This window comes from Perna viridis, chromosome 6, assembly GCF_037379345.1.
Source record: "Perna viridis isolate PV_CMFRI_1.1 ecotype Kerala chromosome 6, ASM3737934v1, whole genome shotgun sequence".
Classification (NCBI taxonomy): domain Eukaryota; kingdom Metazoa; phylum Mollusca; class Bivalvia; order Mytilida; family Mytilidae; genus Perna; species Perna viridis.
The window spans coordinates 16441151-16467586 of record NC_142450.1 but is presented as its reverse complement, the minus strand read 5'-3'; the positions used below and the strand labels follow the sequence as shown (position 1 = coordinate 16467586).

The window sequence follows — 26436 nt, the reverse complement described above, 5'->3', positions numbered from 1 at the left end:
AATAGACAGAAAAATATGATAGTCATTTCTTATAATTTGATTTTAGTATCAAAATTTTAATTGGAATAAAAAGGTTGATGACGTCATAATCACATTACAACGTTTGATCTATGAGATGATGGACAAACTTAATCTTGACTAGGTGTCAACACAATTGTTTGATTGGAGGTACTATCTGTTGCTAACAAACTTTCAGTGAATTTCAAAACCTGGGCTCCAATAAAATCGCCGACTGATTATTTTTGTCGCCAAATCAAATAAATAATTGCAAATTGAGACATTGGCGAAGCCTAGCGCGATCAATACACATAGTGAGTATCTACTTTCTTTTTTACAATTATGTAATAAGTATCTAAAAAAATATTCAGCCAATAGTGTTCAAACTTTGCACAATGTTAGTATTTATATACACGTACATAGATGCGCAAATCCAACATTTTTAGCACGTTAGTTGGTCCGAGTCAGTTTTTGCCACTTGCTATTGCGAAGGTGAACTATTTAGTAGAATAAGTGTTGAACAATTTAAACATTGAACCAAGGAGTTAAGTAACTCATCCATGACTGTAAAAAAATGAATATTAATAATTATTCTATATTTTTCCCAATTACTGAACAAGGTGGAGTATATTCAGTGAATTTTCACTATTTTACAACACATTGTTACAGTTTTGCATAAAACTTGTAAGTTATATATCTTTTATATTCTTCTGCTCTGAAGTACAATGTACATGTATGTTAATAAACTTTCACACGACCCTGCTGCATAATACAATGTACGTTGAGCACTCGTGCATCTAACTGTAGCGTGATTCAATATTTTCAAGGTAGATCTAATCAAAAAAGATATTCTCAATTTTGAACAGCTTTGTTGTAAAAGAAGATTAATTTTGTATTTCTAAAATTCAAAACTTGAGTATTTTGTGTCGATTTTATCTACAGACACTTGGGCATGGGGTTGCTTCCCCTTTTTCCTACGGCAACCGTTTTTTTCTGTTTGATTATGTAATCCTAATATAAATAATAGCATTTTAGCATTAGTTATGTCTATTTATTGGACATGTAAAAAAAGTTACATTTTATCACCACTATACCAGTAAATTATTTATAAAAGATTTTGGAAATGGAGGGATTCAGAAAATGGGATTCAAGTCTATTTTATTAACATAATGTTTAAACAAATTGGAGGCTCTAACCTCCAGATCCACCAGTGGGATAACTCAAGTCACTTCAGTTTCACATTTAAAACTGCTTTGGACTGAAATGCTATCTGAGAACCCAGATGTATTGAAGAAGGCCGCATGTCGTATCAGCATGATTGAAGCGATTAAATAACGGGGTTAAAAGTGGGCATATTACCAAAGCCCCCAGCCAAGACCCTTTTCAAATTTGAATTTTACTTGACGGAGAACAAATGTTGGTTGTGATAAGAATTCGTGACCTCAAGCGACCTTTTAAAAGCTTAAAAGTTTAATGAAATATTTAATCGCTAAATAAATGACGGCATGTAAATTATATCTTGTGAGTGTTTGTGGAATGTCGATTTCTTCTCGTAATTTTCGCCGCACTATAATGAAGAAATACTTGTATTAAACCTAAGAGTCAACCTCAAATTAAAATACAGTATTAAATTAAAAACAGGTGTCTTTGACACTTTAATTTGCCTTAAATACGTAAAAAAGAAGAACCTATGCCACATATCAAATTATTCCTTACCACTCCCCCCAAAAAAAAAAAATAAGTCACAAAAACCAGAAAAAAAACAAAAATCCAAAAGATCAAAATAGGCCATTAATTGAACATTAAGTGATATCCCGCCACGTAATGGAGAAAAATGGGGACGGTGGCCTAACTCGAGAACTACATGTACACAACTTAACCTGTAGTTTATGGTACTGAATAGCTAGAATAATCAAGAAAACCAAGATTATAGAGGACATCAAAACAAAGTAATCCGCGGACAAACACCAGACATGGAAAACAAACAAACACAAAAAAGAACATAAAGTTACTAAAATAATACATACAAAGTAACAAATATGAATAAGAAACTCGGACTCCACTAAAAACTGGGAGCTTGGACCATGTGCACCAGTAGGGTGAGCGTCCTCTGCTTTTCTAGAAACACCCGCCTAGTTGCATGCTCATAAAAAGCCAAGTCTGGGGTAGATGAAAGGGTAAAGGAAAACTATGACATGTTATAACAAATCAGTTTTCATAGGGCAGATGGATACACCGTAACGATCCACGAGTTCATGTTGACGACCATAAAACTTCTGTAGCAATGACTTCAATCTTGTAGCAACAAAACCCTGTATCAGAAGCCTACATGTAATTGTAAGAAGTCTAACGCGATACAAAAAGTCTGCATAGTAAAGACATTATCTGGAATAACGTATATGAGTTGTGATATGTAAACTCCATACACAGGTGCTGAAGAGATGTCACAGATGAAAGTAAAGTTGACAAAACTGAATAAAAGTCATCACGTTTGTCGTATAGTTTGGTCATTAGTTTTCCTTTACCACCGATTTCTAAGTGTAGACCAAGATATGAGGCTGACTTTTACAGTGTTTGTAGTATCCTTTATCTCAAGTTCTTTGGAGTAGATGCGATGTATCAAATCCCCGAAACTAGGATTGTTTAACGAAAATATGGCATCTATATAGCGGAGATTAAAGGATCTAGCTAAACGATGCTCTTTCTTTCGGATCAGATCAGCTTCATAAGAGGGAATAAATAGGTCAGCAAGTAGAAGAGCACATTTTTCCCTATTGGAATGCCGATCGGTAGTTAAAAAAAACGCGTTTACCACACTGGACAAATATTCAAGTTTAAAAAAAAATTCATTGATCCGTTCTCAATTGCAAGTTATCATCTAAATACCAAAGATCCAAAAGGACGGTATAGACGCAAATTTTGAGTAGGAGGACGGATCGCTGTTCTGGAACATTTCGGAGGACATCACATAATACCTCGCCACTTCGTGTGGCGGTGTATAAAATACCAGGAACGAACATTACGAAAAACGAAAGAATTGCTATGAAACAAAATTGTTTTCTTATATACCATACCTTTTCGGTTCCTTTTTAAAGAAAATTGAGCTGTAATAGACCTAAGGTACACGTTTTGCTATAGGATAAAGACGAAGAAAAAAACTGTTGCGTATTATGTGATTGACATTAGGTAAGTATATTTAATAGCAGAGGAATCATATGTTTGAAATGTGCATCGGCCATAATAGAACATGATTCTGTTTAAAGCTAAACTAGTTACATGTACATAGAAAACATGGGCTTGCTATGGTTGAAATTCGGGCAGACCATCTGCTTAAGTTTTTCTTACTATATATATTTTCCAGCATTCAAGCAGTTTAAAATCCTAGCACTTGTTTTTATCCATTACCGGTTACTTGTGAATATCAATTCATGTATACAAAAAAAAATGTAGTTTTCTATAGTACAATGAATATTATAGACCCATGCAACATCCTTTTGATCAGATATATGATTACACTCAGAGTGATTGTGAACAAAACAAGTGAAAAAGGGAATATAGTCCCCATGCTTTTCAGTGTAATCTACTAACCTTTACGCACCACATACCCGTAGAATAGAAGACATGGGGGGTCGGTAGATACGACGACCCCCTCCCCATTTGAAGCAAAAAAAATGCTTAAAATTAGATTAAAATTCAAGTTATGTCCAAATATTAAAGCCGATCCGACCGTCTCCCTTTTTCTGAAAAAAATCTAGCTATTGACCGTTTTAAAATAGTCAGTAACACTAAATTTATTTACACAACGTTACAATGCGCACTTGGTATTGTTAGAGGAGGAAAGTCTCCCGCGTGTGACTTGTACTGTAAGGGGTAGTACATGTTACAGCATAAAAATAGCAAAAGACTGAAGGTAACTGACCCTTTCAAATCGCAAATCTAATGCACTTAAACGTAATTCATTTAGTGTAACTTAAATATCAAGTTCATTACGACATGCCTTAAAATATTTAAAAATCTATTGAAAAGACCGCATGCATGCAAAGAATTCGTGACGCAATTACGGTATTTTAATTGAGACAATTGTATCGTACACAGATCCTTATGCATATGTAAACAAACAAACGGTACGTGTTTGTCGTTCTAATACCTGAAATGTATTTTCCAAATATGGTAGTGTCAATATAAAATCACACGAGTGCAAAATTACGTAAACGCTGGTGAATGCATTTTACTACTATAGTAAATAATTTGGTCACACCCATTTTCCCGTTTAACTAATGAAATTTTTACTTTTATGACACGTGACTTATGTTTCATTGATTGAAATGTGTGTGAATCACTCATTTCTGTTCCGTATGGTATAAATCGCCGGTCGTTTTCAGTTATCATACATTTATAGTTTGTGCATTTGGAATTTTTATCAGCTAGTGAAAATGGCTACTAGGGCAACAAAATCAGGTTTTGCAGCCGAAGCGCATCAAAAGGTTTGTCAATATTATAGAAAAAATAATAATTAAGAATAGGTGTTAAATTTAATACACGTTCAGAACATGTAGATGGGAACAATGATACATGTATGCGGAAATTGTTATTAATTTACTTCCTTTCGTGTAACATGCCATACAAATGTACATGTACATGTCACACACTACCACCGATGATGGATTAAAAAAAAAACAAAATTTGCAGCCGGCGTACCACAGCCATCATGATTTTATATCCAATTTTCTAACCTCAGCTTATCACTTAATGGGAAATATTTGAAATTTTTCTAGTATCTAGCAAAGATTTATAAGCCGAATTGACTGCTAACAGATGTTACGTTTACAAAGTGACGCCCTTTCTAAGTTCTCACTTATCAAAAAAAATCTCGTGTTTCAAGGAAAGAATTAAATGTGTACTCAGATCTGTTGTTTTTTACATCATACCTTGTCGGAAAGGCGAGACGATGTACAAACAACTTTTACCTGTCTTAAGTCTCTCAGGTATTCGTGAATATATTTGACTTTTCTGTCTGGTATTGATTTATCACCATAAAGTGGTCTCGTATATTAATCGACAAAATTAAGACTGGAAATGATGTTGAGCGCTGATAATGGCATGGCATTCTGATGTGCAACGTTTTTAATAAATGTGTTACATGTATAATTTAAAGCTCTTGCTAGGCAATGCAACGTCAACGTTTTGCTTGTTTCCATAGATATTCTCACTATGCATACAGTGAATTTACCGTCTTATATTCCGGATCATTTTTAACTGTTACATTAAGGTCTCGAGCATTTATTTATTACTAAGTAATACTTTCGACGGTCCAATTGCTGGGAAATCAACCTAAATCACTCAAGCAAACTGAGAAAAAAAATTGCTTCCATTTACGGAATTTCTTCCACCCTTTTTACTCAAGTAGGCTGATACATGTACATATCCTGGCCAGATTCAACTGCAGTTAAGAAATTTACAAGCCTCAATACGTAACTTTTGCGGCAGAATACTATCAATATCTCAAATTTATTCTGTAGTGCACTCCAACTTAACAACAGAGGAAATAAAAAAAAATCAAATCAATAAATCAACTTTAGGTATGGATGGTTTCGACACGACCCCACTTAGATCAATTTGATTCGCTAATCTTAACGCTATATCTTTGTCCGTGGTTTAATGGTGACTGACCTTCGTTTTATCTAGACAAACATTTATTTCAGCTGCATGATTTAATTTGATTATATTATATTAAATGCACTTTAAGCATCTTATGTGAGCTAATAACTAAATTGCAATTAGTGAGTTAAAAGGGTGGGACTAGGTTGAACGAGCTGAACTACTGCAGACTTGATATATGTGGCACCAAATTACAATGCTGCAATAAAACCGGGGAAGGATTTTTATTAAGGTGGTTCCTGTCCAGAAGCTTATAAATGGCGGAGGTTCCAGACTTTTGGCCTAAGTTTTGTGCTAAATTAAAACTTGTTTCCAACATAAAGGGAGTTCCAACCCCGGAACCTTAAAACCCGTCTGTGCAGATTATTTTTATTTAAAAATTGAAACGTTCTCATTGCTGTATATTTTTGTTTTGTTTCAGCATATCGTTGACATTGGGTATATGAAAATTTGGTACCATTACGTCTTTCCCGATTAAATTCACCCTATTTTAATCGTCCCTTATTCGTCGAATTTATCATTCATAATGTATCGTCGTACAAGTACAATACATGTATAGTAAACTTAGCCCCGAGTTACCATGTGTAGTAACGCTATCACGACAGGAAATCTCTTGCCACTTCAAATTTATTATGTGGAATTTAGATTAAAATTTGTCTCAAGGTTGATTATGACCAAAACAATTTAAAATGAATCACCCGGTACACGCCTCTTTATACAACAAGTGTTGCGTTGTGTCAACATCCGGAGCTGAAACCGATCTTGTACGGAACGGCGACCAGATATTGTATCTTTTTCCGCTGAAATTATTTTTCTCGCATTCATCCATGAAGTTACTCAATTTTATAAATTCGAATTTGAATTTAAATTACTTCATCATCATGATTATTTCATTAAAACGACACACAACGTCATAGGAATTTTAACAGACTATACAAGGCCTTAGACACATTGGCACTATTGTGAATAGAGCTCAACTGTGATAAAGATTACGTCCATCTTATTTTTCGTTTCTAAAAATGAAAATATACAGGTACAACCATGCACACATTCGTATAGTTATAATACGCAGATATAAATTAATTTGAGATAAATACTGTCATCTAATTGGTTAAAATAATTTTGTAATATCTCAGTGGATAAAAAAAAATATTGACACGCCCTATTCAGTTCAATTCAGAACTACTTTTCTCATGTTTAAAGATAAAAATATGTTTTAAAATTAATTTATAAAAACTGGATAAAAATTTTGTCTATTGAAAAATAACAAATTTTCCATGTGCATATTTTCTTAGTTCATGTACACCTTTAGTATGGTGCTCCGTACGTACTTTAACTCTGCCTAAAAAGGGTCAAGTAAATAAATGAAGTTTCTTCAACATTTCTGGCGCTATGTACACTTTGACCTGGGATAATTCAGTGTCTATTACTAACAAGTAGTTTTGAGACATATGATAGAATTTTCAGTCCCTTTCGAGAAGTTCAAAAATCGTGATTGCAACAAAACAGTTAGCCAATCGATAAGCATAAATGAGTGTAAGAAACTTGTAAATGTTTTTTTTTCGTTAACAAAAAAGCAAACACGGCTTTGAATTTCTTTTCAGAACATAGACAAGTTCGACGCATCCCTGGCTACCGAGGTTTTACAATGGATTTCACGAGTTACAGGCGAATCTTTCAACACTTCAGGGGATATGAATAACTTTGGAGAAGTTCTTAAAAACGGAATGCTCTTAGCGAAGTAAGTTTGTTTTATGTTCATGGTCAGCAGTGTACAAGTTCTGCATGGTCACCATAGTGACATATCAATTCGTTGTTTTGGAAATCTACATATGTATGGATTGATGACCATATACATACATGTACATTTGTACATGTGTATGCATGCTGGAATACATGTACATGTGGGGTGTTGTAATTGACCGGTATATCCATAACGCATATACAGGTAATAGTAAAAACAACAAAAAGGCAGGGTTCAGACTCAAGCATAAATACATGTCAAGTTCATTAATCAAAACCAATCACATGGCACCATATTAAATAGCTTTAAAATATCTCGTAACTTGTGTTTTATGGTTTATTTATGAACTCGTTTAACTAGAAATCCGAATTTTACTGCAAGATTTTTTGTAGGAAAAGCAGCGAATTTCATAACATATAAACAGGAAGTATTACTGACGGACATACATGTAGGTTCACCAAAAATAATTTAACATTTACGATGCCAGATTCACTTTGTCTGTCAGCATTCCAGTCTTATCTTATAAGGTTTGTTGAAAGAAATGAAGACATTAATCTAAGAATTTTGACTTCACTGTAGGAGTTTTGACGACTGTGCAATATTTTAATTAGACCTTACATGTACACATAGGGACATACATGTACTTAAATGAGAACTAGCCTTGAAATGGGTCATCATTCCACAACAAGCTGTTTTTCTGAGTTATTAAAATGCTTTTAGCATGGTTTGTATATATACACGATAAGTTGCGAATGGTATTTTACAATACCTTTGACGTGTCTTATACTTTAAGCTATACTTCACAGAACAATAGGTAAAAGCTGAACAGCATGCAAAAAATGAACAGAGATATAGAATAAATACTTGGATAATTTTGTAGATTGATGAATAGCCTATCTCCCAATCCCCAACTTCAGAAGATTGCTAACGGAAAAGTTCCAACTCTAGCTTTTAAAGTTATGGAAGTCATCAATGCAGCAGTAAATGCTATGGAGCAGTATGGTGTACCAAAAACAGAACTTTTTCAAACTGTCGATCTCTGGGAGGCTCAAAATCTTAATGCTGTCTTAATCGCATGTTCATCTGTGGGGCGTAAGGTGAGTTTATGTCATTAGAAAAAAAACTTTTGATAAACGAAAATTTAGGTGTCAAAAAAAAGCCAAACTTACGCCATGAATATTTTACAGTTCTACATATAGAAGGACATTGAATTTCAGGTGATGCGATAATTTTTCTTTATACTAAAAGAACATTTTTTGACGCCATATTGATATCTTTCTTTTTGTCGATGGTAGATGGGAATATTTCATCTATAAATGTTAATGCGAATTTTATTGTCATTCCTTTATTGTAAGAATTTTTTTGTCAGAATGAGTCACGTTATGAAAGAGATTGTATTACATAATGGTAACGATTCAAGAAAGTAAAAGCGGATATATTGCTCACATGACTGAAACTTCACCAGTGTCAAAATTGGACAAAAATGCTTACTATCTGGGGTTTTAAATTGATATGCAAAAAACATTGTGAGCATTTTTGCATGTACACGTTTTTTGTACTGTATTGTGTTCAATGCAAATATCCGTTGGTGATTAATGAAGTTAATGAACTTGAAACAAAAATCACCTCATTATTTAAGCTTACTTCGTGTTGATGCAGTAGATTCAAAATATGAAAAAGTGTTACTGAGGTGTAATGACGAGGAAATATTCGTGGAAGACAATGTCACACCCCTAACACCATGAACACCAACTGCGGTTAAATGTAGGAAACTGCATGCAAGAAAATGCAGAAAAACTAAATTCGTACTACACATCTCATTAAGAACAATGAAAAGAGTACCCTGAAAAATTAAGAGGACGAACCCGCTAGAAGTGGGTCGTTGGTTCGGTTGCTTCTGAAGGGTGAGCAGTTCCTGATTGCGACAAAACACTGGTGGTGCTCTGATTTTCTGATAAAATGATTTTTGATTAGTCATATTTTGTTGAAGAGAAGATTAAGAGTGAGCTACATTTTAGTTAGTTTTAACCTCCGTGACTCTATCTCATATACATTTTTGTTAGTTTTAACCTCCGTGACTCTATCTCATATACACGTGTATGTGAAACGAGCTTGTTCAAAACTCGTGACCCAAGTTGCATATTGCGGAGGCACGAATATTCATATTTCATCTTCCCGAGCTAAGAATAGACGGGAAAGCGACATTCTGTTCTCTGTCTAGAATTACACCGATGTTGTAGCCTTATGAAAAAAATGGAGATGGAAAGGGGAAATGGGTCATTTCAAAGAAAAGAAAGATCACTTTTGAAATGCAGTTTGGCATATTTCTATAGATACAAATGTACATTTTTACTAATAAAACATAACGAATGCAAGCCTTTTTTTGGCGGAAAAAAGGGGGTGGTAAAAAAGAGTGTTAATTAATAAACACATTATGTACGTATAAAATTCCGGTGCTTTAAAATGGAAATTAAAAAGAATTTTTTATAGAGTGCTTTAAATGCTAAATATATATTTCCACTTCCAGGCTAAAGCCAAGGGACAGGGAGGCATTGGACCAAAGGAGGCAGAGAAAAATGAGAGACAATTTTCGGAGGAGCAATTAAAACAAGGACAAAGTGTTATTGGACTTCAAATGGGAACAAATAAGGGGGCATCACAAGCTGGAATGAACATGGGAAAATCTCGACACATTATGGATTAGGAACTTTAATCTATTTCATCGTTCATTTGCAATCATCTTATCATGCCTTTTAAACATTTGAATGGAATTTTCTACAACATTTTAATGGATTTTTCATACAATCTTTCGACCTTTGATCACTTCATGCACTTGCATTTTAAATGTTCAATGGACCAAAAATAGAAATGTTGTTTTAGTGGATTTCAGTGGACCAAAAATGGTGCTCCAGATTTGTGTGATAAATAGGACCAAAACATTTTCGTTGTTGAATCGCCGTTGTCTTGTTGCCAGTTCTGTGTTATCTTACTGTTTTTTTTGTCTTAAATGTTTACAATATCTTGATAATAACTTAAATTTAAGAAGAAAATGTAGTTATACGAAATTGCAAACCTCAGCACTTATTTTGCAAATACATTGTAGAAAAAAACCAAGTCTACAATTTTCTGGTTGATTCATACAAAGTATTTTAGATATGTTATTACTTTATTATTCTTATTGATATTAAAGTATAAAAATAGAAATAACAAACATTTAATGTGTAGTTCATGAGCCTAAGGGGATCCTTGGATTTTTAAAGGGGAAATCAAAATGGGTCTCAGGCCATTATTTGCTGCAAAAATTCTGCACGAAAGTAAAACAATTCCATCATAAGTTGGAGTTCCGACTACCGGAACCAACTCCCCCTGGACCCTCTACTGTGAATGATAGATCTATAGTGTATAGATGAACTGTGTAACTTGTTTAGTTGTTTGTATTCTGTGATGTGGTATAGCTAGTGATATCTCGTGGGTATTCTTCAGACACCAGAAGCTTAAAAAAGAAAATTTAGTACTCTGTGGCCGTGCAAGAGTACTACGTCTTGCATACTTCTGATTTACGTGTCATCTGGTGTAGATATATAGAGATTTGGTTATTTTCTCTTGTATTACATGAATATTTTTTGTCTCCAGTCCATTTGCTCAGTCACTTCAAGTCTTGGTTATCTATTTTCTGTCACAGTGAGGAAACAGTCTTGAAAGTCCATCCCCGGTCTTCCTGTGACCATCGATCAAGTTCACATCAACATTATATTTAATGGGGAAAAATCATTCTAAAATTGAAATTATGCATAAGCATTCATTACGAGTCCATTTATCTTGGAAGTCGCACATGAAATAGACCATCTCGATCACGGCTTTCTATTAACTTCTGCTTTAAAGCAGGGCGTGGCACCATGTATCGTGATAAATGCTTAGCAAGCAAAAATGAACATATTAGGAAGCGCTAGGATGTAATCAATAGACACGCCATTTATTACCATCTATTTATCTTACTAAGGTAAAAAGTATGCGTTGCGTTGCGTTGGTAACAGCAGTTAGCTGGTGGTTTATATTATTAATTGGTCTGTTGTTTCATACATGAACATGTATGCATCATATGATTGTCTAACGTAAACTGTGTTTGTGTCAAGGATATATGTACATAAAAGTGGGGAGAATGATTCATACCTGTGAATGGGTTAACAGTTTCCGTTGTATACTTAATTCCTTTGCTTTTTGATGTTTAACAAACATTTTCTTTTTTATCTTTCAATTGCGCCATTTAAACTGCACATTCAAAATGAGATATAGATATCTTTCTCGTTAGATGTGAAAGTCAAATGCATGTTTAATATTAGGGCAGAGCAACTAAAAACGTGTGAATCATGGGTGACAGAGACATGAAAAATGACAATTCTATTATAAACAAGATAAGGAAGACCAATGCAACTACGTGAGGCTATATGGTAGTAGCGGTTGCAACAACTGAAGAATGTTGCAACCAGTATTACCGGAGTAGAAGATGCAAAAAAGTAAATATCTATTTCCGCTGTGTTAGGATTGCACCAAGTACGGAATACGTGCTCGTCATTTCTAGCATTGCTGGAGTAGGGGGTGACAAAATTTTAATACATGTACACCGCTGCAGCCTGTCCTTTGATGTGAGGGTTTCCTCATCATTCATTGAAGACCAATGGGTGGCATTTTCATACCGGTGGGGTTGTGGTCTCTTTTATATATTCACCATACTTAATTTTGTATTATGTGGCCAATTGCAACAGAGGAGGCTTACATTTGAAAAATATCAATGGTCTTTGGTTTTGACTAGATCAGTGTACGAGGGATTATGATATTATTGCACGGGCTTCTAGTGTTTGTCTAATACTCGGTACAGATCCAAAGGTTACGTGTTTCCTCTTTCGTCTACCCCGGACTTCACTTTTTATGAGCAATTCGGTGGGTTTTTCTAGAAGAGCAGAGAACGGTTACCTCACCAGTGCACCTGGTGCATGCTTCCAGTTTTTAGTGGAGTCCGAGTTGCTCATGTACTTTGGTTACTTGTATGTATTATTTTTGGTTATTTTGTGTTCTTTGTTGTGTTTGTTTGTTTTTTTTTTCATGACTCGTCTTTGTCCCTGGATTACATTCTTTAGATTTCCTCTTGGTTCCCTTGATTACTCTTTTAAGCCCTTTAAAAATCATGCCGTATCAAACCCAAAAGTTTATTCAGCAAAAATTAGAAAATCCTATCAGGCAATTACCATGCATTATTGAAAAAGTGTCATTTCAGTGACCTCGGTCACGCATTCCAAAAATACTCTCTAAACTATTCTTAAGTAGTGGGTGTAACCAAAAGAAAATCTCTAAGCCAGCATTATTTTGTATCCATTAGGCATTTCTTATCAAGACCCCATTACCTTTACGAGGCATTATTATGCAAAAACAAATATTAGCTAAGGTTTTGACCTACACTACGTATTTAATATAATATGAATATATGATAATGTATTTGTGTACATTGTCATGTTTAAGGACACCTTTCAACATAAATTTTGACAAAGAAGTTGTTTCCTGTATGACGTGTACATGTAGTTTACCACAACAAAATGGTATTTTAAACGTAATCGTCTCAATTGCTGGATGATAATTTCATTAAAACGGGTTTGGCTCTCCGAAAACACTTAAATGAAACGAGACTGTAGACTAAAATTTTCCTTGAAAGACCCCATGAACGAAAGATAAATAACACAACGTTCAATAACATCCTGTAACATAAAGTTTAAGCTATAAAAATTTTCCATGTACAGTATTAATAACTTTAAAAAATGTGCTTTGCTACAGGAGAGATTATTGGTATACTAAGGTTAAAAAAACAAACATGTATAAATCGATTTTGTTTGTTTGTATGTTGGGGTTTAACGTCCGAGCAGCAATATTTCAGCTATATTCAGACGATGAACATGAAATTGATGACAAAATGAACATGAAACAATGATGAAATGAAAAAGGGATGGGATACAAGGACAATGGGTTCGACAAATTTTGATTGCCACTGGAAATAGGGAGAGGTGGGTAGGATCGGGCAATTTAGCCTTCTGTGGCGGAGCCCTATGGTTCCTACTCCGGGAGAATACCACAGTAGGGTTCTTAAACGTGCGAGGAACGTGGCATCTTTCCCAACACGGTGCACCACTATGGTTTGCGGTCAGGTTTTCCGTATTATAGCCTGACAACCCCAGCATGCAACACGCCAGGGGTACCCCATTCCACCACCTGGGGCACACATCCCAGATGCACTGCGGGCAAAGCGCCCTAGCCCTCGACTAGGGTTCTGAGCACTATTTAGTCGCCTTTTACGACAAAATTAGCGCTGCTGCAGGCACCCGGACCTGCACGGGGCTATAAATCGATATAAGGAACATTAAAATGTATCTGGTTTAGACAAGTTTGCGGATTGTTCAGGGTTCGGCTTGAACAGGTTCCGCTGTACTTAGGTAGCACTCCAGCTAAGAATCATGCGAACTGTGATTCATTGGTGAAAAGCCTACATATTTTTATTGCCATGGCGGCCGAGTATGTGCAAAGCTCTTGGCTGGTATGTTTTAACCACTGATGCCAAGTTGCTCACAATTCCAGGCGGGTTCAAAATAAAGAGAATTGTCACTAATCAACAGTTTATTACGAATTATACATAAAATACATGTTACAGGATGAAAAGTTATTTTGACATCAGAAAATTACGAAAACTCACATATACGGTGCGCTTATTCAAGTTATCATCTAAAAGTTCTCAAATTCCTTGATACGGATGGGATCCATATGGCACAGGGGAGCAACACAACAGACCTCAACAATCGAGGAATTCTGCATATAGCGATAACGTCCTCTTAAGGCAAGTTACACTATCGTCAACACATACAATCTACGACCTCGGACCACCGTCTGGCAACTCGGACCATTGTCCGGAACACGATAACTTCATGTTAAGGCAAGTTATACTAACGTCAATAATTCACAATAACCTCGGACCATTATCCGGAACCTCGGAACATATTGTCCGGAATACAAATACTTCCTGTTAAGGCAAGTATACGTCAACAACAACGAGTTAACTTCCAGTTACGGCAAGTTACAACTCTCAAAAATAATATTCCTCCTGCATCACTTGTCTCGAAAAACACATCCCTTAAGCACATAAAAATAAATTCCAATCTTCCATTCAGTCTGCAACCGTATATTCCAAAACATAAAATCTGCAATCCTCCTCCTCTCATTCCTTTTTCTCTCCTTTTTGGCCACCTATCCCATTTTATTCTACTTCTAAATTTCAATCTCCAATCTTTTTTTTAAAACTGAAAATCAAAGCCCTAATATACTTTTCAACACCAATTTTACACCAACTATGCACCAACTATTTTAATTATCATAACTTACACAACTGACCTAAATTAAGCACCAATTCAACACCAACTTAGCACCAATTTCCAATAAATCAAAAACCTAAAACAACATCCTTTATGGGTAACATGATATTGTACTTCATCACCTTTCCTTTAGAAAACCGCTTAAAATCATAATAAAGGTAAACTTCTGGATATAAGAATGACGGTACAATGACTAAATCAAAATATGCTTATCATATGCAACTAATTATCATGAAAATATACACCTCTACATTATTTTTGAAATTTTGTTTGAATTGCCATAGTTAACTGAAATTAATATTAGGTTTTTCATATATCATATATTTCATATATCATATATCCTTAAGATAAACATTATATAGAATGCACTGTAGGTTTTAAAATAAAGGGAGATAACTCTGTAAATGACATCCAAGTAAAACAGAATCTGTTGGAATTTCAATGTTGATTACCTCCTAAGAACAGACACATTTGAATGAATAATTACACATTTCATGATATAGACCCTTAAAACAACTTAATTACAAAAATAAAAATATGCATACTCCCATACAAGAATCCAATAGTATCGAAATACTTGTTTATCTCTAATATGCTTCATAATGTATCAAACCCTGTTTTGATAACCCAACATTTACCAAACCCTTAAATTACGTCATGCCGCCTCCACGGGCGTACTCCATCCGTAGAAGTATACTAATGCTAAACCCAAATACATAAATTGTCATGTTTAAAAACAGGAGTCTATCTCAAAGTACACTCGTCAGCTACTTAGTGGTTGAGAACATATTTAAAGTTACGTAAAGGTTAATAGGATAATTGACCCCAGTTATATAACCATGTATTATAGACGCGAACTGAATGTTGAAATTGTGGGTGCATTTAGTATGGCACGTATTGTATTTCAAGTCAGGTGTCAAGTCCCTTACAGGTGGTAATCCATCCATTCCATGGCAAATAGAGTTATCTGTTAATTTATACGATTAATACATTTTGTACTCCGCGTGCATTAATTCTTTTAAGAGCAAAGTTACTAACTCGTCCAAATAAAGCGGGAACTTACATTGTATAAATTTAAAAAAAAAAAAAAAATAATAATAACTTACCGGAGCGGACCCAGGCGTTTTATGCAAGGACATTGTAAACCATTTTTATACGACCGCAAAAAAAAAAAAATTGCGGTCGATTATTGGTATGGCGCTGATGTTGTCCGTATACACTTGGTTTTCGTGCAATAATTTGAGTACTAGTTGATTGATCATTATGTAATTTTACAAAAAGGTTACAAACCACAAAAAGAAGGTTGGTGTTGATTTTGGGGGTTATAGTTCCCATCGTTTTATCATGGGGTACAAAAAGGGGCCTAAAACAAGCATTTTATAGAATTCAACTATAAAACTAAAAAAAAAAAAAAAAGAAAAACAGGAATATCAATGATATTGTTTCACAATTATGATCTATACCATAATGGTCAGACTTGGATTGATTTTGAGTGTAAAGACTGAACATTTCAGAAATTAAGGGCCAAAAGGGGGACAATGCGATTTCCTGATATCAAGACAATAACTTGTTAATTTTTTATCCAATTTTAAGAACTATTTTTTAATGGATTCCATATGAAAATCCATGCTTGCATTTTTCATTCAGATTTCAGATATTTCTTGCGGTTTTCGAGCGGTCTAGGACATAAGCCCCCAACCCTCATTTTATAATAAGCTTAATGTTAATGTAAAAATTATATATTTATTTTTTATATTTTTTTTGTATATATTTTATTTTTTTCTTTTGTTGCGTTCCTTTTATATTGGTATGGCATTTTATGTTTTGTCTTTAATTCTATTCTATTTAGTATATTTCGGAAGTTTCTGTCGTGTAATAAAATGGTTCAATTTCTGTGTATTTTTTGCAAGGGTATATTCCTTTTATATAGTATTTCTTATTACAGCGATGGCATATGCATGAAAAGGATACAGAATTGTGATAAAGTGATGCATACCAAATATGATTGACCTACCACAAGTGGTTCAAATCAAACAACTTAACAAGAAAATTTGAACTAAAAATGTGAAACTTCCAAGTCAATAGACCGTGACTGTCGGGGATATGCATGAAGTGGATATGGAATTGTGATGAACCGATGCTTGTGCAACTACTGGTCTTGTCTACTCGCAACATTCGTCACAGGCGAGACATATCTCCCTTAGAGCTATTTGGGTTATTGCAGAAGAAAAGAATCATAAAACAGAGATGCAAAAGCAGCAAGAATTAAGCCCTGGCACACGTGGTTCATATTTAACTGGCTTTATCAGAAAACTTAAATTGAAAATCTTAACGTGGATGTCAACTCCGATGCTGACACTGATACCTTAGTCTTCCCTTCCGCAACATTTCAGACGAGACAAAACTCCCTTAAGAGTTTTTTGGTTATTGCAAAAGAAAAGAATCATCAAACTGAGATAATCATTAAGTTTTTTTATATGATTTTTTGATTAAATATTTCTTTATTGACATTTAAAGAAATGGCAATTACTAACGTACACATTAGTCATATAAAGAAACAAGTACAAATTTTAATGTTTAATGTATAAAAGTTAAAAAATAAATGTACATCGTGTAAGTACATTATCTAAACAACCAGTAGATATTATCAACACAATATTTCAGCTATAGACTGTCAAATTCAAAATACTCCAAGGTGGTTATTTTATAAATAGGTTTGTAATGGTAACAACTTCCTCATTAGTGGTAATAGAAAAGTATTTAATATCAACATCTTATAAAAAAGGGGGATTTCTACCCTTGGAAGCTTTCTGTATCTGCCACTGATATAAAGACATTAAGAGATATTGTAATTACTTCCAGTAAAATTACTCAAACAGCTGGACGGATGCAAACCATCAGTAAAGCCCTCAAATTTACAGATCATGAAATAATGGTTTAACTAAGGGGGTTTTAATGTCCTTGACCATCCACTTCGGTCTCAAGATCTGAATTCCTCCAACTTCCGTATTTGGACAAGGTAAAAAGAGGATGCATCATACCGACTTAAATTTAATTAAATTCTTTCTTCAGAAGCCTTGGCAAATATTCAATACGTAATCAATTAGGGAGTATTTTGTCATAAGGTTGGTATTAGCCACAGTCACAACGTTTTGATATGACTGTGATGGCAAACAACCTTTTTGTCCCCGAACAACATACTTCAAACATTTTCCAAAGAATATTTGAATATTACTGCAAATTGAGGCAAAGTAGTAAAATGTATTTAACTCTAAATGAATAAGACACCATAAGAGTTTGAAATATTGGACCCTATTGCTATCATAGCAGCAAGACTTAACAACTTAATGAACAGAATTATCAACTTGATTTATCATTCAACTACAATTAAGTTTAAATTTAAAGCTGTTATTGATCTGTCATTGTTTAGTTTAAAAAACAAATTCATACTAAACAACAAAGGAAGACTTCCCTTAACAAGCAACATCAACTACAGAAACATTTCAAGTTATTTTTACATTAATTTCCTGTAATAGAGACGCATATTTCCTCATCTTTTGAAATTGACTTTGATGGCCTGGATTATGAACAGTATCTAAAGAACAAAAGTATATTTATCCGATTTGTAAGTCTTCCTCATCATAAACATCAGTTCCTTTTTATATTGATGATAATAATTCCTGCAAGTACAGTAAAACTAATCTAAACCAAACCCCAAATAAACCAAAAATCTGTTTAGACCAGACATTTTTAAAAGTGCAACTTGTTAGTTTAAGGAGGTCAAACTAGGGTAAGGGACATAACTCTTGAAATCAGTGATATGTTAGTATCATATTTAATTTCACCAAAGCCTTTTAAGCTTTTCTCTGAAACAGTATGAAATCAGTCCAAGTCACTTTGATGCTTACATGTGATTGATGTAAAATGATGAATACAAACGTTCCAATGATTTCTAAGAGTTGTGTCTCATACCGTAGGTCTAACTCCTTAAACTTATTTTGAACCTGGATAAATCATACACTTGTCAAGACAAAGAATATTCTACAGTCTGAAAGGGGTTTAGGCAGGTTTCGCTGTACATGTAGTTGCAAGATCTTGCCTTATATGATCAAACATAATTTACTAACATACAGGAAGAAGAAGCTATCATATAAAGCTCATTATGCTTTTAATTAGTAAATTTTCATAGAAACTAGTCTTAAATGAACTTAATAGAAGTTATAATCAGTCAAACTGAGATAACTTCTGTTTATTCTTTGTATCAGGTTCAATGTTTGTTGACCTGTGTAAAGAAGCATCAGAATATTCTGAACAAATCCTTCATTTAGTGAGGAGTTTTGTTTAGACGGGTACCACTATAATATATCAGTTGAATGTTTTTGAAGGGATGTTCTATTCGAAGATATAACATATGGGGTGGGGGAGTGCCTGTTGCTAGAGAACCCCCCCCTCAGAAACAAGTTTGATGCAGGGCATTGAACACATCTTTATACAGGGGTGTGGAGGTTGGTGGAGGTGTTCTTGGATTATTTTGAAGAAAAAAAAATATTCCAAATCTGAGCAAATTTTATTTTATTCAGCCATGGACAGAAAAAAAATGATTATTCAATATTTTCCCCATTACTTAATATAGATATTTAACTCCAGCTACTGCTGAAAAACATAAAAAAGTTACGTGTTTCTTTCTGACTCAACATAAAATCCCAGGCAAACTCCTCCCCCACCCACCATTTTTTTGTGCCTTAGACTTTAAATTTGATAAAAAAACAATACATGAATATATTTTAATAGTGCCTCCGCCTAGTACGGCATGTTTTAATGGAATCCTTAGTCTCAATGCTCAGCAAGTACATTCAGCAATCGACATTAAGGAAGTAGACCTAGGATAAGGGACACTACTCTTACAAACCATTGGAATGTTTGTATTCAGAATTTTACCTAGATCTCTTATAAGCATCAAAGTAACTTGGACTGATTTTATTCTGTTTCAAATGAAATCTTGATAGGCTTTGGTGAAATTGAATATGATACAAACATAGCACTGATTTTGAGAGTTATATCCCTTAACCTAGGTCTACCACCTCAAGCTTGTCAGTTTACAACATTTTTTTCTAAATGACCAAAACTAAAGCAATTGTGACCCTGCAAGTGTTTTCAATTCACCTGAACTTGATTTCAAAACCCATGTACAATGCAGAATTATGAAGATTTTATTAGCACAAAATTTAAGTGTCATTGTGTGTCAATATTTGAAAAACGACTAAAGTAAACAATTTCTATCATTCATTTTATCTTAAAAGTAAGAAAAAATGTATGGATTTATGACTGATTAGATCAGAAATGTTTGCATTGACTTTTATTGTGGATGTCTATTTCGAAAGTTTATTTGAAGTGCGCTAAAACCCAAGGCTAAAAGAACATCAACTTTTATCTATTTCAGATAGCCTTTAAAACCAGACACTCAAATTTTGAAAAATACTTGATGACAAGACTACTAAGTCTATAAGATAATATTTTACATGTATTAATTGGATTTTAAATGGTATTTTAAAAACACAGCTGTTTAATATACAAATGTCTCCAAAATACATGTAATACAAATTACTTGCATTCATTCCTAATCTGCTTATTTGAGAAATATGTAAAGCGAACAAAAACTTATAGGCTTTCACAAGATTACTTAAATAAATTGAAAAAATATTGCAAAATTTTTTTCAAAAATACAATGCTTTTTCCCATGTATTGACATATATGAAAGATATTAATACAATATATAATAGAACTTAATACACAATGATCTATTATCAGATAGAACTGACCAGACAATTATAAAATTCCCAGGTGGCTATTTTCATGATACCGTCTGTGTAGAGACATGTAAGAATAGTCAAGGACGTTAAAAAAACCCTTAGTAGTAGTTTTCATGGTTCATTGAGGTTCACATAGGTTGGGTAGAATCATCTGAGAAAAGAATAAAAAAATGCAGGAATTCACACTTGTAATTTAGCTATGAATGACCTCAGATTTGTCTCCATTTGAAATCAGACAAACAATCTTGTATTACTTTGAGATATAAATAATCTTTCAGTGGAAGGAGAGTTTCAAAACGATGAGAAAAAAATATTTTCATCAAATGGGTCCAAAAGTGTGAATACATCCATTTCACAGTGCTGACATTCAAGATCCTATATTATGATAGAGTAATAAAAGTTAAGTCTGAATCACTAACAAACTTATAATGTCCAAAGGCCTTTAAGTAATGTTTGTGATTTACACAACAATAAACTCTGCCATGTCTGTAAAAACAGACCTTTTTACCTATTATTCCACTTTATGCTACAAAATTTATGTTTCACTGTCTTCGGCTTCAAAATTCACTGCACTATTTTGTCTCGCACGGCATTAATACAACACATGTGATTATACAGAAATAAATGGTTCAATTTTCATGATGTTGACCCATCAAATTAGACATTACATAAATATTTGGAATTATAAAATTATTAAGGCAAACAGAGACTGTTATCAACCTTCATGCAACAATGACATAGGAGGATACAAGGAGGGGCAGGGGGGCCCAGGTCCCCTAAAGAATTTGAAAATTTATGAAAATAACATATTTTTGTGTATATATGAATCCATAAAAAAGTGTGTAACATATTTTTTGTGGCCCTCTTGGCCCACCCTAAGGTGATTTTCTGGATCCACCACTGAATGGCCATTGGAATTTCCTATCAACTTCCCATCCCTTGGGTTCAGTGAAATATTATAAACACCATCAATTTGAAAGAATGACCAATTCATTAAAAGCAAAGTTTTAATATTAATACAGAAATTAATACAAGCAGCAAGATAGGATAATCTAGTTCCCTGGTCAATATCATAAGTGACCCTAGGATCGCTAAAATATCATCAGGTCACCAGCGATTGGTATGCACTATACAGGAGTAAATTGCCATTTACGAAACAAAATGAAACCAACATAAAATTATCTGAATTAACTTTATTATTGTGTATTTGTATCAAAAGATAATACAAGTAATGTAAAAGAAATATTTAAACATTTTTTTTTTTTTTAAATTTGAATGTATGCAAATAAATAAAACAATGTCTCATCGACTTAGAAAATCAAAAGACAGAAGACTTCACTGGTGACCTGGGGTTATATTTGAGATGAAATTGTTAAAACGAAAATATTACCCAGGATGCTAGGTAACAAGATAGGACAAGATGTGAAGTACTGCCGAGAAGTTCAAACAAGACCCAATGATTCAGTTCATTGGTGATATCATAAATAAAATGGTATAATATATTGCCATTTGAACCAAAAAACACTAATTACCCATTATACTCCAAGGTAGTTTTGTAAAGTATAAATGTTATATTTGATTTGTACCAACAAGCCAAATTATAACAGCGTTCTTGTCTCATTATACTCCAAGGCAGTTTTGTAAAGTACATGTATAAATATTATATTTGATTTGTACCAACAAGCCAAATTACAAGAGCATTCTTCTTTCAAGTGATCTTATGATCATTTTATCATCTTATGATCACTTCACACAACTTTCAATTCATAATCATATCCTTGTATAAAATTATTGAATGTTTTACTGCTAATTTGTTAGGAATTTCTTGTGTTTAAAGAACGGGGCTTCTAAGTTAAGGACTCCTTCATTCCATGTTAGCATAAACATAGCAGCAGTCCTTTTCAAATAATATAATTATAGGAATGAAATTAGTCGTATGTCCTGATGTCAAAATAGATCAAAGTATTGTGACCATATAACCCACAACTAATTTTATACTAGCAACTTTTTATGAAATTGACTGCAGAAACAACTTGTTCACAATACTTAATACACAAGAACAAAAAACATGCAAATCTGTACAAAACTATAGAACTCTAGGATACAGTAATTAGCCAGATCTGTCATGTGACCTCTATCATCACATCACATGACCAAGAATACTTTTGTAAGATGATTATAGCTATAAAAAAATTTTGGGAAATAAAGTCCTTTTTATGGAAACAGGTCAATAAGTCATTTTAAAGGGAAAAACATCTGATTAAACAGTGCTAGCATCTCATTTCAACATAATCTAGATTAAAAATATTTTCCCATGGACAGCAACATAAGAAAGCCATTTTTTTCACGTGTGACCAACATAATTTAAATTCAGACAAGGGGAAATACTTGAATAACCATCATGAATTTAGCCTATAAAAGCACAAAACTGAACTTCGCATCATTCAATCAACTGGCAATTAATTATATAGAAATTAGGATTATAGTTTTGATAAAATACATGTATCACACAAAACAAAAACCTTCATAACACACAAATGAGGCTTATAAAGGCATATTTGGTATGATTATATAATAAGTAAGTGTAAATATACATGAAAATACATTTAAGCGCACCAAGCGTAATATCATGATAATGGTATCCTTTGTTGTATAAAAATGGTCAAAGGGAACTAACTCTAATTATATCTAAAAAGTACTTGTACAAATTATTTACAAAAAAAAAACAAATGGTCCCTGTAGTTTTACAACCAAAACAAAATGGATTTCCATAAGTAAACAACCTTGTAAAATGTAATACTGCAAAGATATTTTGATTTTCAACTTGAGAATCATTAAATGTAAAAACAAACATATGATACATGTACATAACAATGAAACAACCTTGGTAAAAATATAGAATTATTTATAGGATAGAGCAGATAACAAAAATATTACCACAAGCACTAAAAATTACACAGATCTTTGGTCAATACCGGTATGCAGGACTACCATCAAATTCATTCAATTATTATATAGCATTGTAAATGTCTTATTAATATTACAAGCTATATTTCCAAATGGTGTATAAAATATAGATTTTAAGGGTTTCTCAATAACATGTTAATCACAAAGGCAAAGAAATATGGTGTTTTAACATGGCATTTCAAGGGTGAGTAAAAAAAGGAAAATATTGTGATATTTGAATAAGATCTTCTATATCTCTGAATACAGTAGGATAAATATAATAATTATCATTTCTTGGTTTCATTATTAAGGAAACATGCCTGACACACCCTACCTGCCAGTTACAGTATGTGTAGGCAATATTTTTCAGTTTTAACAAGAAGAACTTGAATTTTTGTTTAATATTAAACATGAAATCTCTATTTACCCATTTATTTAGGATAGAAAAAAAAACTATAGATCTTTTTCTGCACTTTACCTGATTCATAAAACTTAAGTAAAGAAAACAACTTTAATGTTGTTTATATGAAAAGCATATCATATCTAAATAAAAGTTAGCCACAACAAATAGTCAGCACCTTTGTAAAATTATTGGCACAACACTTCTTGTTTAAAAATGTAAAGATTCAAGGAAGTAGATCTAGGTTAAGTGGAATAACTCTTACAAATCATTGTTACGTTTGTGTAAACCATTTGACATAAATCTCAGGTAAGCATCTGAGTAACTTCGATTAATTTCATCCTATTCAACTGAATGCTTAAGAGGATTTGATTAAATTTATTACAATGCAAAAATATCACTGATTTCAAGAGTTATTTCCCTTACCCTAAGATTTCCTTAAAAATAGTATCACTAAATTTCATCAATAGCCCTATATGGGAAAAGTACAGAAATATTTCATTGCATAGGTTTAAAAAAAACTTAACTTTACCAGCAACCTTGCTATGATTTTACAACAAAATCTGATTATTATTAAAAAAACTGATACTGAAAAAAATGGTTACCCAAACAAAAGGAAAGTTTGACTAGTTTTTTGAAGTTAGGAGAAAATACAGAAAAACACAAAATTATTCAATCTAAAATCTTTCTCTGTTTTCCAAAATTCATCCCAGCCTGACTTGCTCCTTTGTTTGTCCCATACTGAAGACTAATGATCTGCTGCCCGGCCTTCAATTGATCCTCTGTGAATGTCCGTCGGTTTTCTTCCACTTTCTTTGGCCAGATCAGTTCTCCATTATAATCTGGTCTAGACTGAGCCTAAGGAAGAGAAAAATAGGGCATCTAAATGAATATTAAATGATACCATGCCAAGTTGCAAATAATTTTAAAGGGTAAAAACAACTTAAAATGGCCATAACTTTTGTGTAAATCAAATGATCAAATTGAATTTAAACTTCATCTGTATTTCATGATACCTAATAACTATACAAAGTTTGATGAAGATCCTTCAATATCTTCTAAAATAATCATCTGGAAACTGTCGGGGGATAAACAGACAAATGGACACATAACTTTTTGGATGCCCTTTCAGTGGCAAGGTATTAGCGAGCACACACGAAGCGGTGTGAGCACTACCGTTATTAAATGTACTTTCTAAATTTCCCTTAAGGTTCCACATTTACTAACGAAAAAAAAAAGACATGTCCCGGAAGTAACAAAAAGTGACTGTCCTTACAGAGAAAATTCATCATTTCCTTCAATCAAACAAATAAAAAAATATAGGTTAAGATTACATTACAGTAAAAATAAATTCATCTTTTCTGATAGTTTTCAAGTCTTTTTCTAATTTGTTTTACTTATTTAAAGAAGTGAATGTTATCTTTATAAAAATTTCGGGAAACACATGGATGTACGTATGTGTATCTCCGCTGTTCCACTGCTGTTGTTGTCAAAAACCTAACCCGTCTTGGAAAAATATAGAACTCTGATTATATTATCAAAATCGAAGCATAGCTGTTCTAAGATAGTAAAGGCAATCATTTTCTGTCGTCTGAATTTGGTTTACATCATATGATATGTGTAAAATGGGTTGGTCTAAAAACAGGACAAGAAAAAACAGACTTTTTTGTGTTACGTGAATTTTACGGCCTTTTGTCCAGTAACAAAATAAGGCTTTCAGAATATATAAATAATTTTTGACAGATATTTAAGATTTAGAAAACAAATAACCTTGTTTGTTCCCACATCCGATACCAAATTTCCTGTTGGAAAAAGTTCTTCCTGTCAAGATTTTGAATTGCTCACTGAACATATACATCAAAATATAGCAAAATGTTTAATCTTTAAGAATATGTTAAGGATTTTTGACAGACATGAACTTAAATCCAAATATTTGGGGTTTTGTTACTGAACCCCCGTAAAAGGCCGTAAAATTCACGTAACAGAAAAAGTCTGTCCTGTGAAGATTTTTCCACTTTAACTGACTCAAAATGGAATAACTTTTATATCATATGTACCTATTAGTATAAGCTATAAGAATAAGTATACATTATTTGACAGACGTGACACATTTTATCAATAATGAACTTTATTCATCAACATTTCTCCCTTTTTACCGCCATTTTCTTGTCAAAAAAAGTTTGTCTTGTCAAGATTTTTGCCTTATTTTTTTTACATTTTCCAACAAATTTTATATCAATTAAAAGCACTTTTATTCTTCTTCAGAAATCATTTTAAATTTTTGAGTTCCATTGAGTGAAACTATAAAGTTATAGTAAAAAATGTATCGAAAAATGCCCGTCCTGTTTTTTTCTCGTCCTGTTAATAGACCGACCCATGAAAAATATTCCCATCCATGGAGAACTGTAATATTTCTGGTATCTGTACAGATTGATCTGACTGCCCAAAACTGAGGAAATGGATGTTCTAGAAATA

At 33.2% G+C, this 26436-nt stretch overlaps 2 protein-coding genes and 1 long non-coding RNA gene across 3 annotated transcripts in view; 2 read left to right on the top strand and 1 right to left on the bottom strand.

The window, feature by feature from the left end:
* Nucleotides 1-4321: 4321 nt before the first annotated feature.
* Nucleotides 4322-10494, top strand: LOC148613861 (myophilin-like). Its single transcript, XM_088587506.1, has 4 exons — nucleotides 4322-4481; nucleotides 7260-7396; nucleotides 8280-8496; nucleotides 9927-10494. The coding sequence occupies exons 1-4, from the start codon at nucleotides 4431-4433 to the stop codon at nucleotides 10101-10103; spliced, it is 582 nt and encodes a 193-aa protein (XP_088443632.1). The 5' UTR covers nucleotides 4322-4430; the 3' UTR covers nucleotides 10104-10494.
* Nucleotides 10495-12863: 2369 nt separating this feature from the next.
* Nucleotides 12864-17355, top strand: LOC148613860 (uncharacterized). The gene is made up of 2 exons (XR_015923480.1): nucleotides 12864-12990; nucleotides 16751-17355. It is a non-coding gene; the product is annotated as an uncharacterized LOC148613860 (long non-coding RNA).
* A 14-nt stretch (nucleotides 17356-17369) lies between these two features.
* LOC148613859 (myophilin-like) overlaps nucleotides 17370-26436 on the bottom strand; it is a 30191-nt gene continuing 21124 nt past the window's right edge. The window contains exon 4 of the mRNA XM_088587505.1: nucleotides 17370-24819. Coding sequence (XP_088443631.1) covers nucleotides 24634-24819 — 186 coding nt within the window. The 3' untranslated portion in view covers nucleotides 17370-24633. The remainder of the gene's footprint in view (nucleotides 24820-26436) is intronic.

Excerpts from the sequence above, each read along its gene's own strand:
- LOC148613861 (XM_088587506.1), top strand. The coding sequence starts at position 4,431 with ATGGCTACTAGGGCAACAAAATCAGGTTTTGCAGCCGAAGCGCATCAA. Across the intron at positions 7,397-8,279 it reads AACGGAATGCTCTTAGCGAA|ATTGATGAATAGCCTATCTC; the intron begins GTAAGTTTGTTT and ends ATAATTTTGTAG. Across the intron at positions 8,497-9,926 it reads GTTCATCTGTGGGGCGTAAG|GCTAAAGCCAAGGGACAGGG; the intron begins GTGAGTTTATGT and ends TTCCACTTCCAG.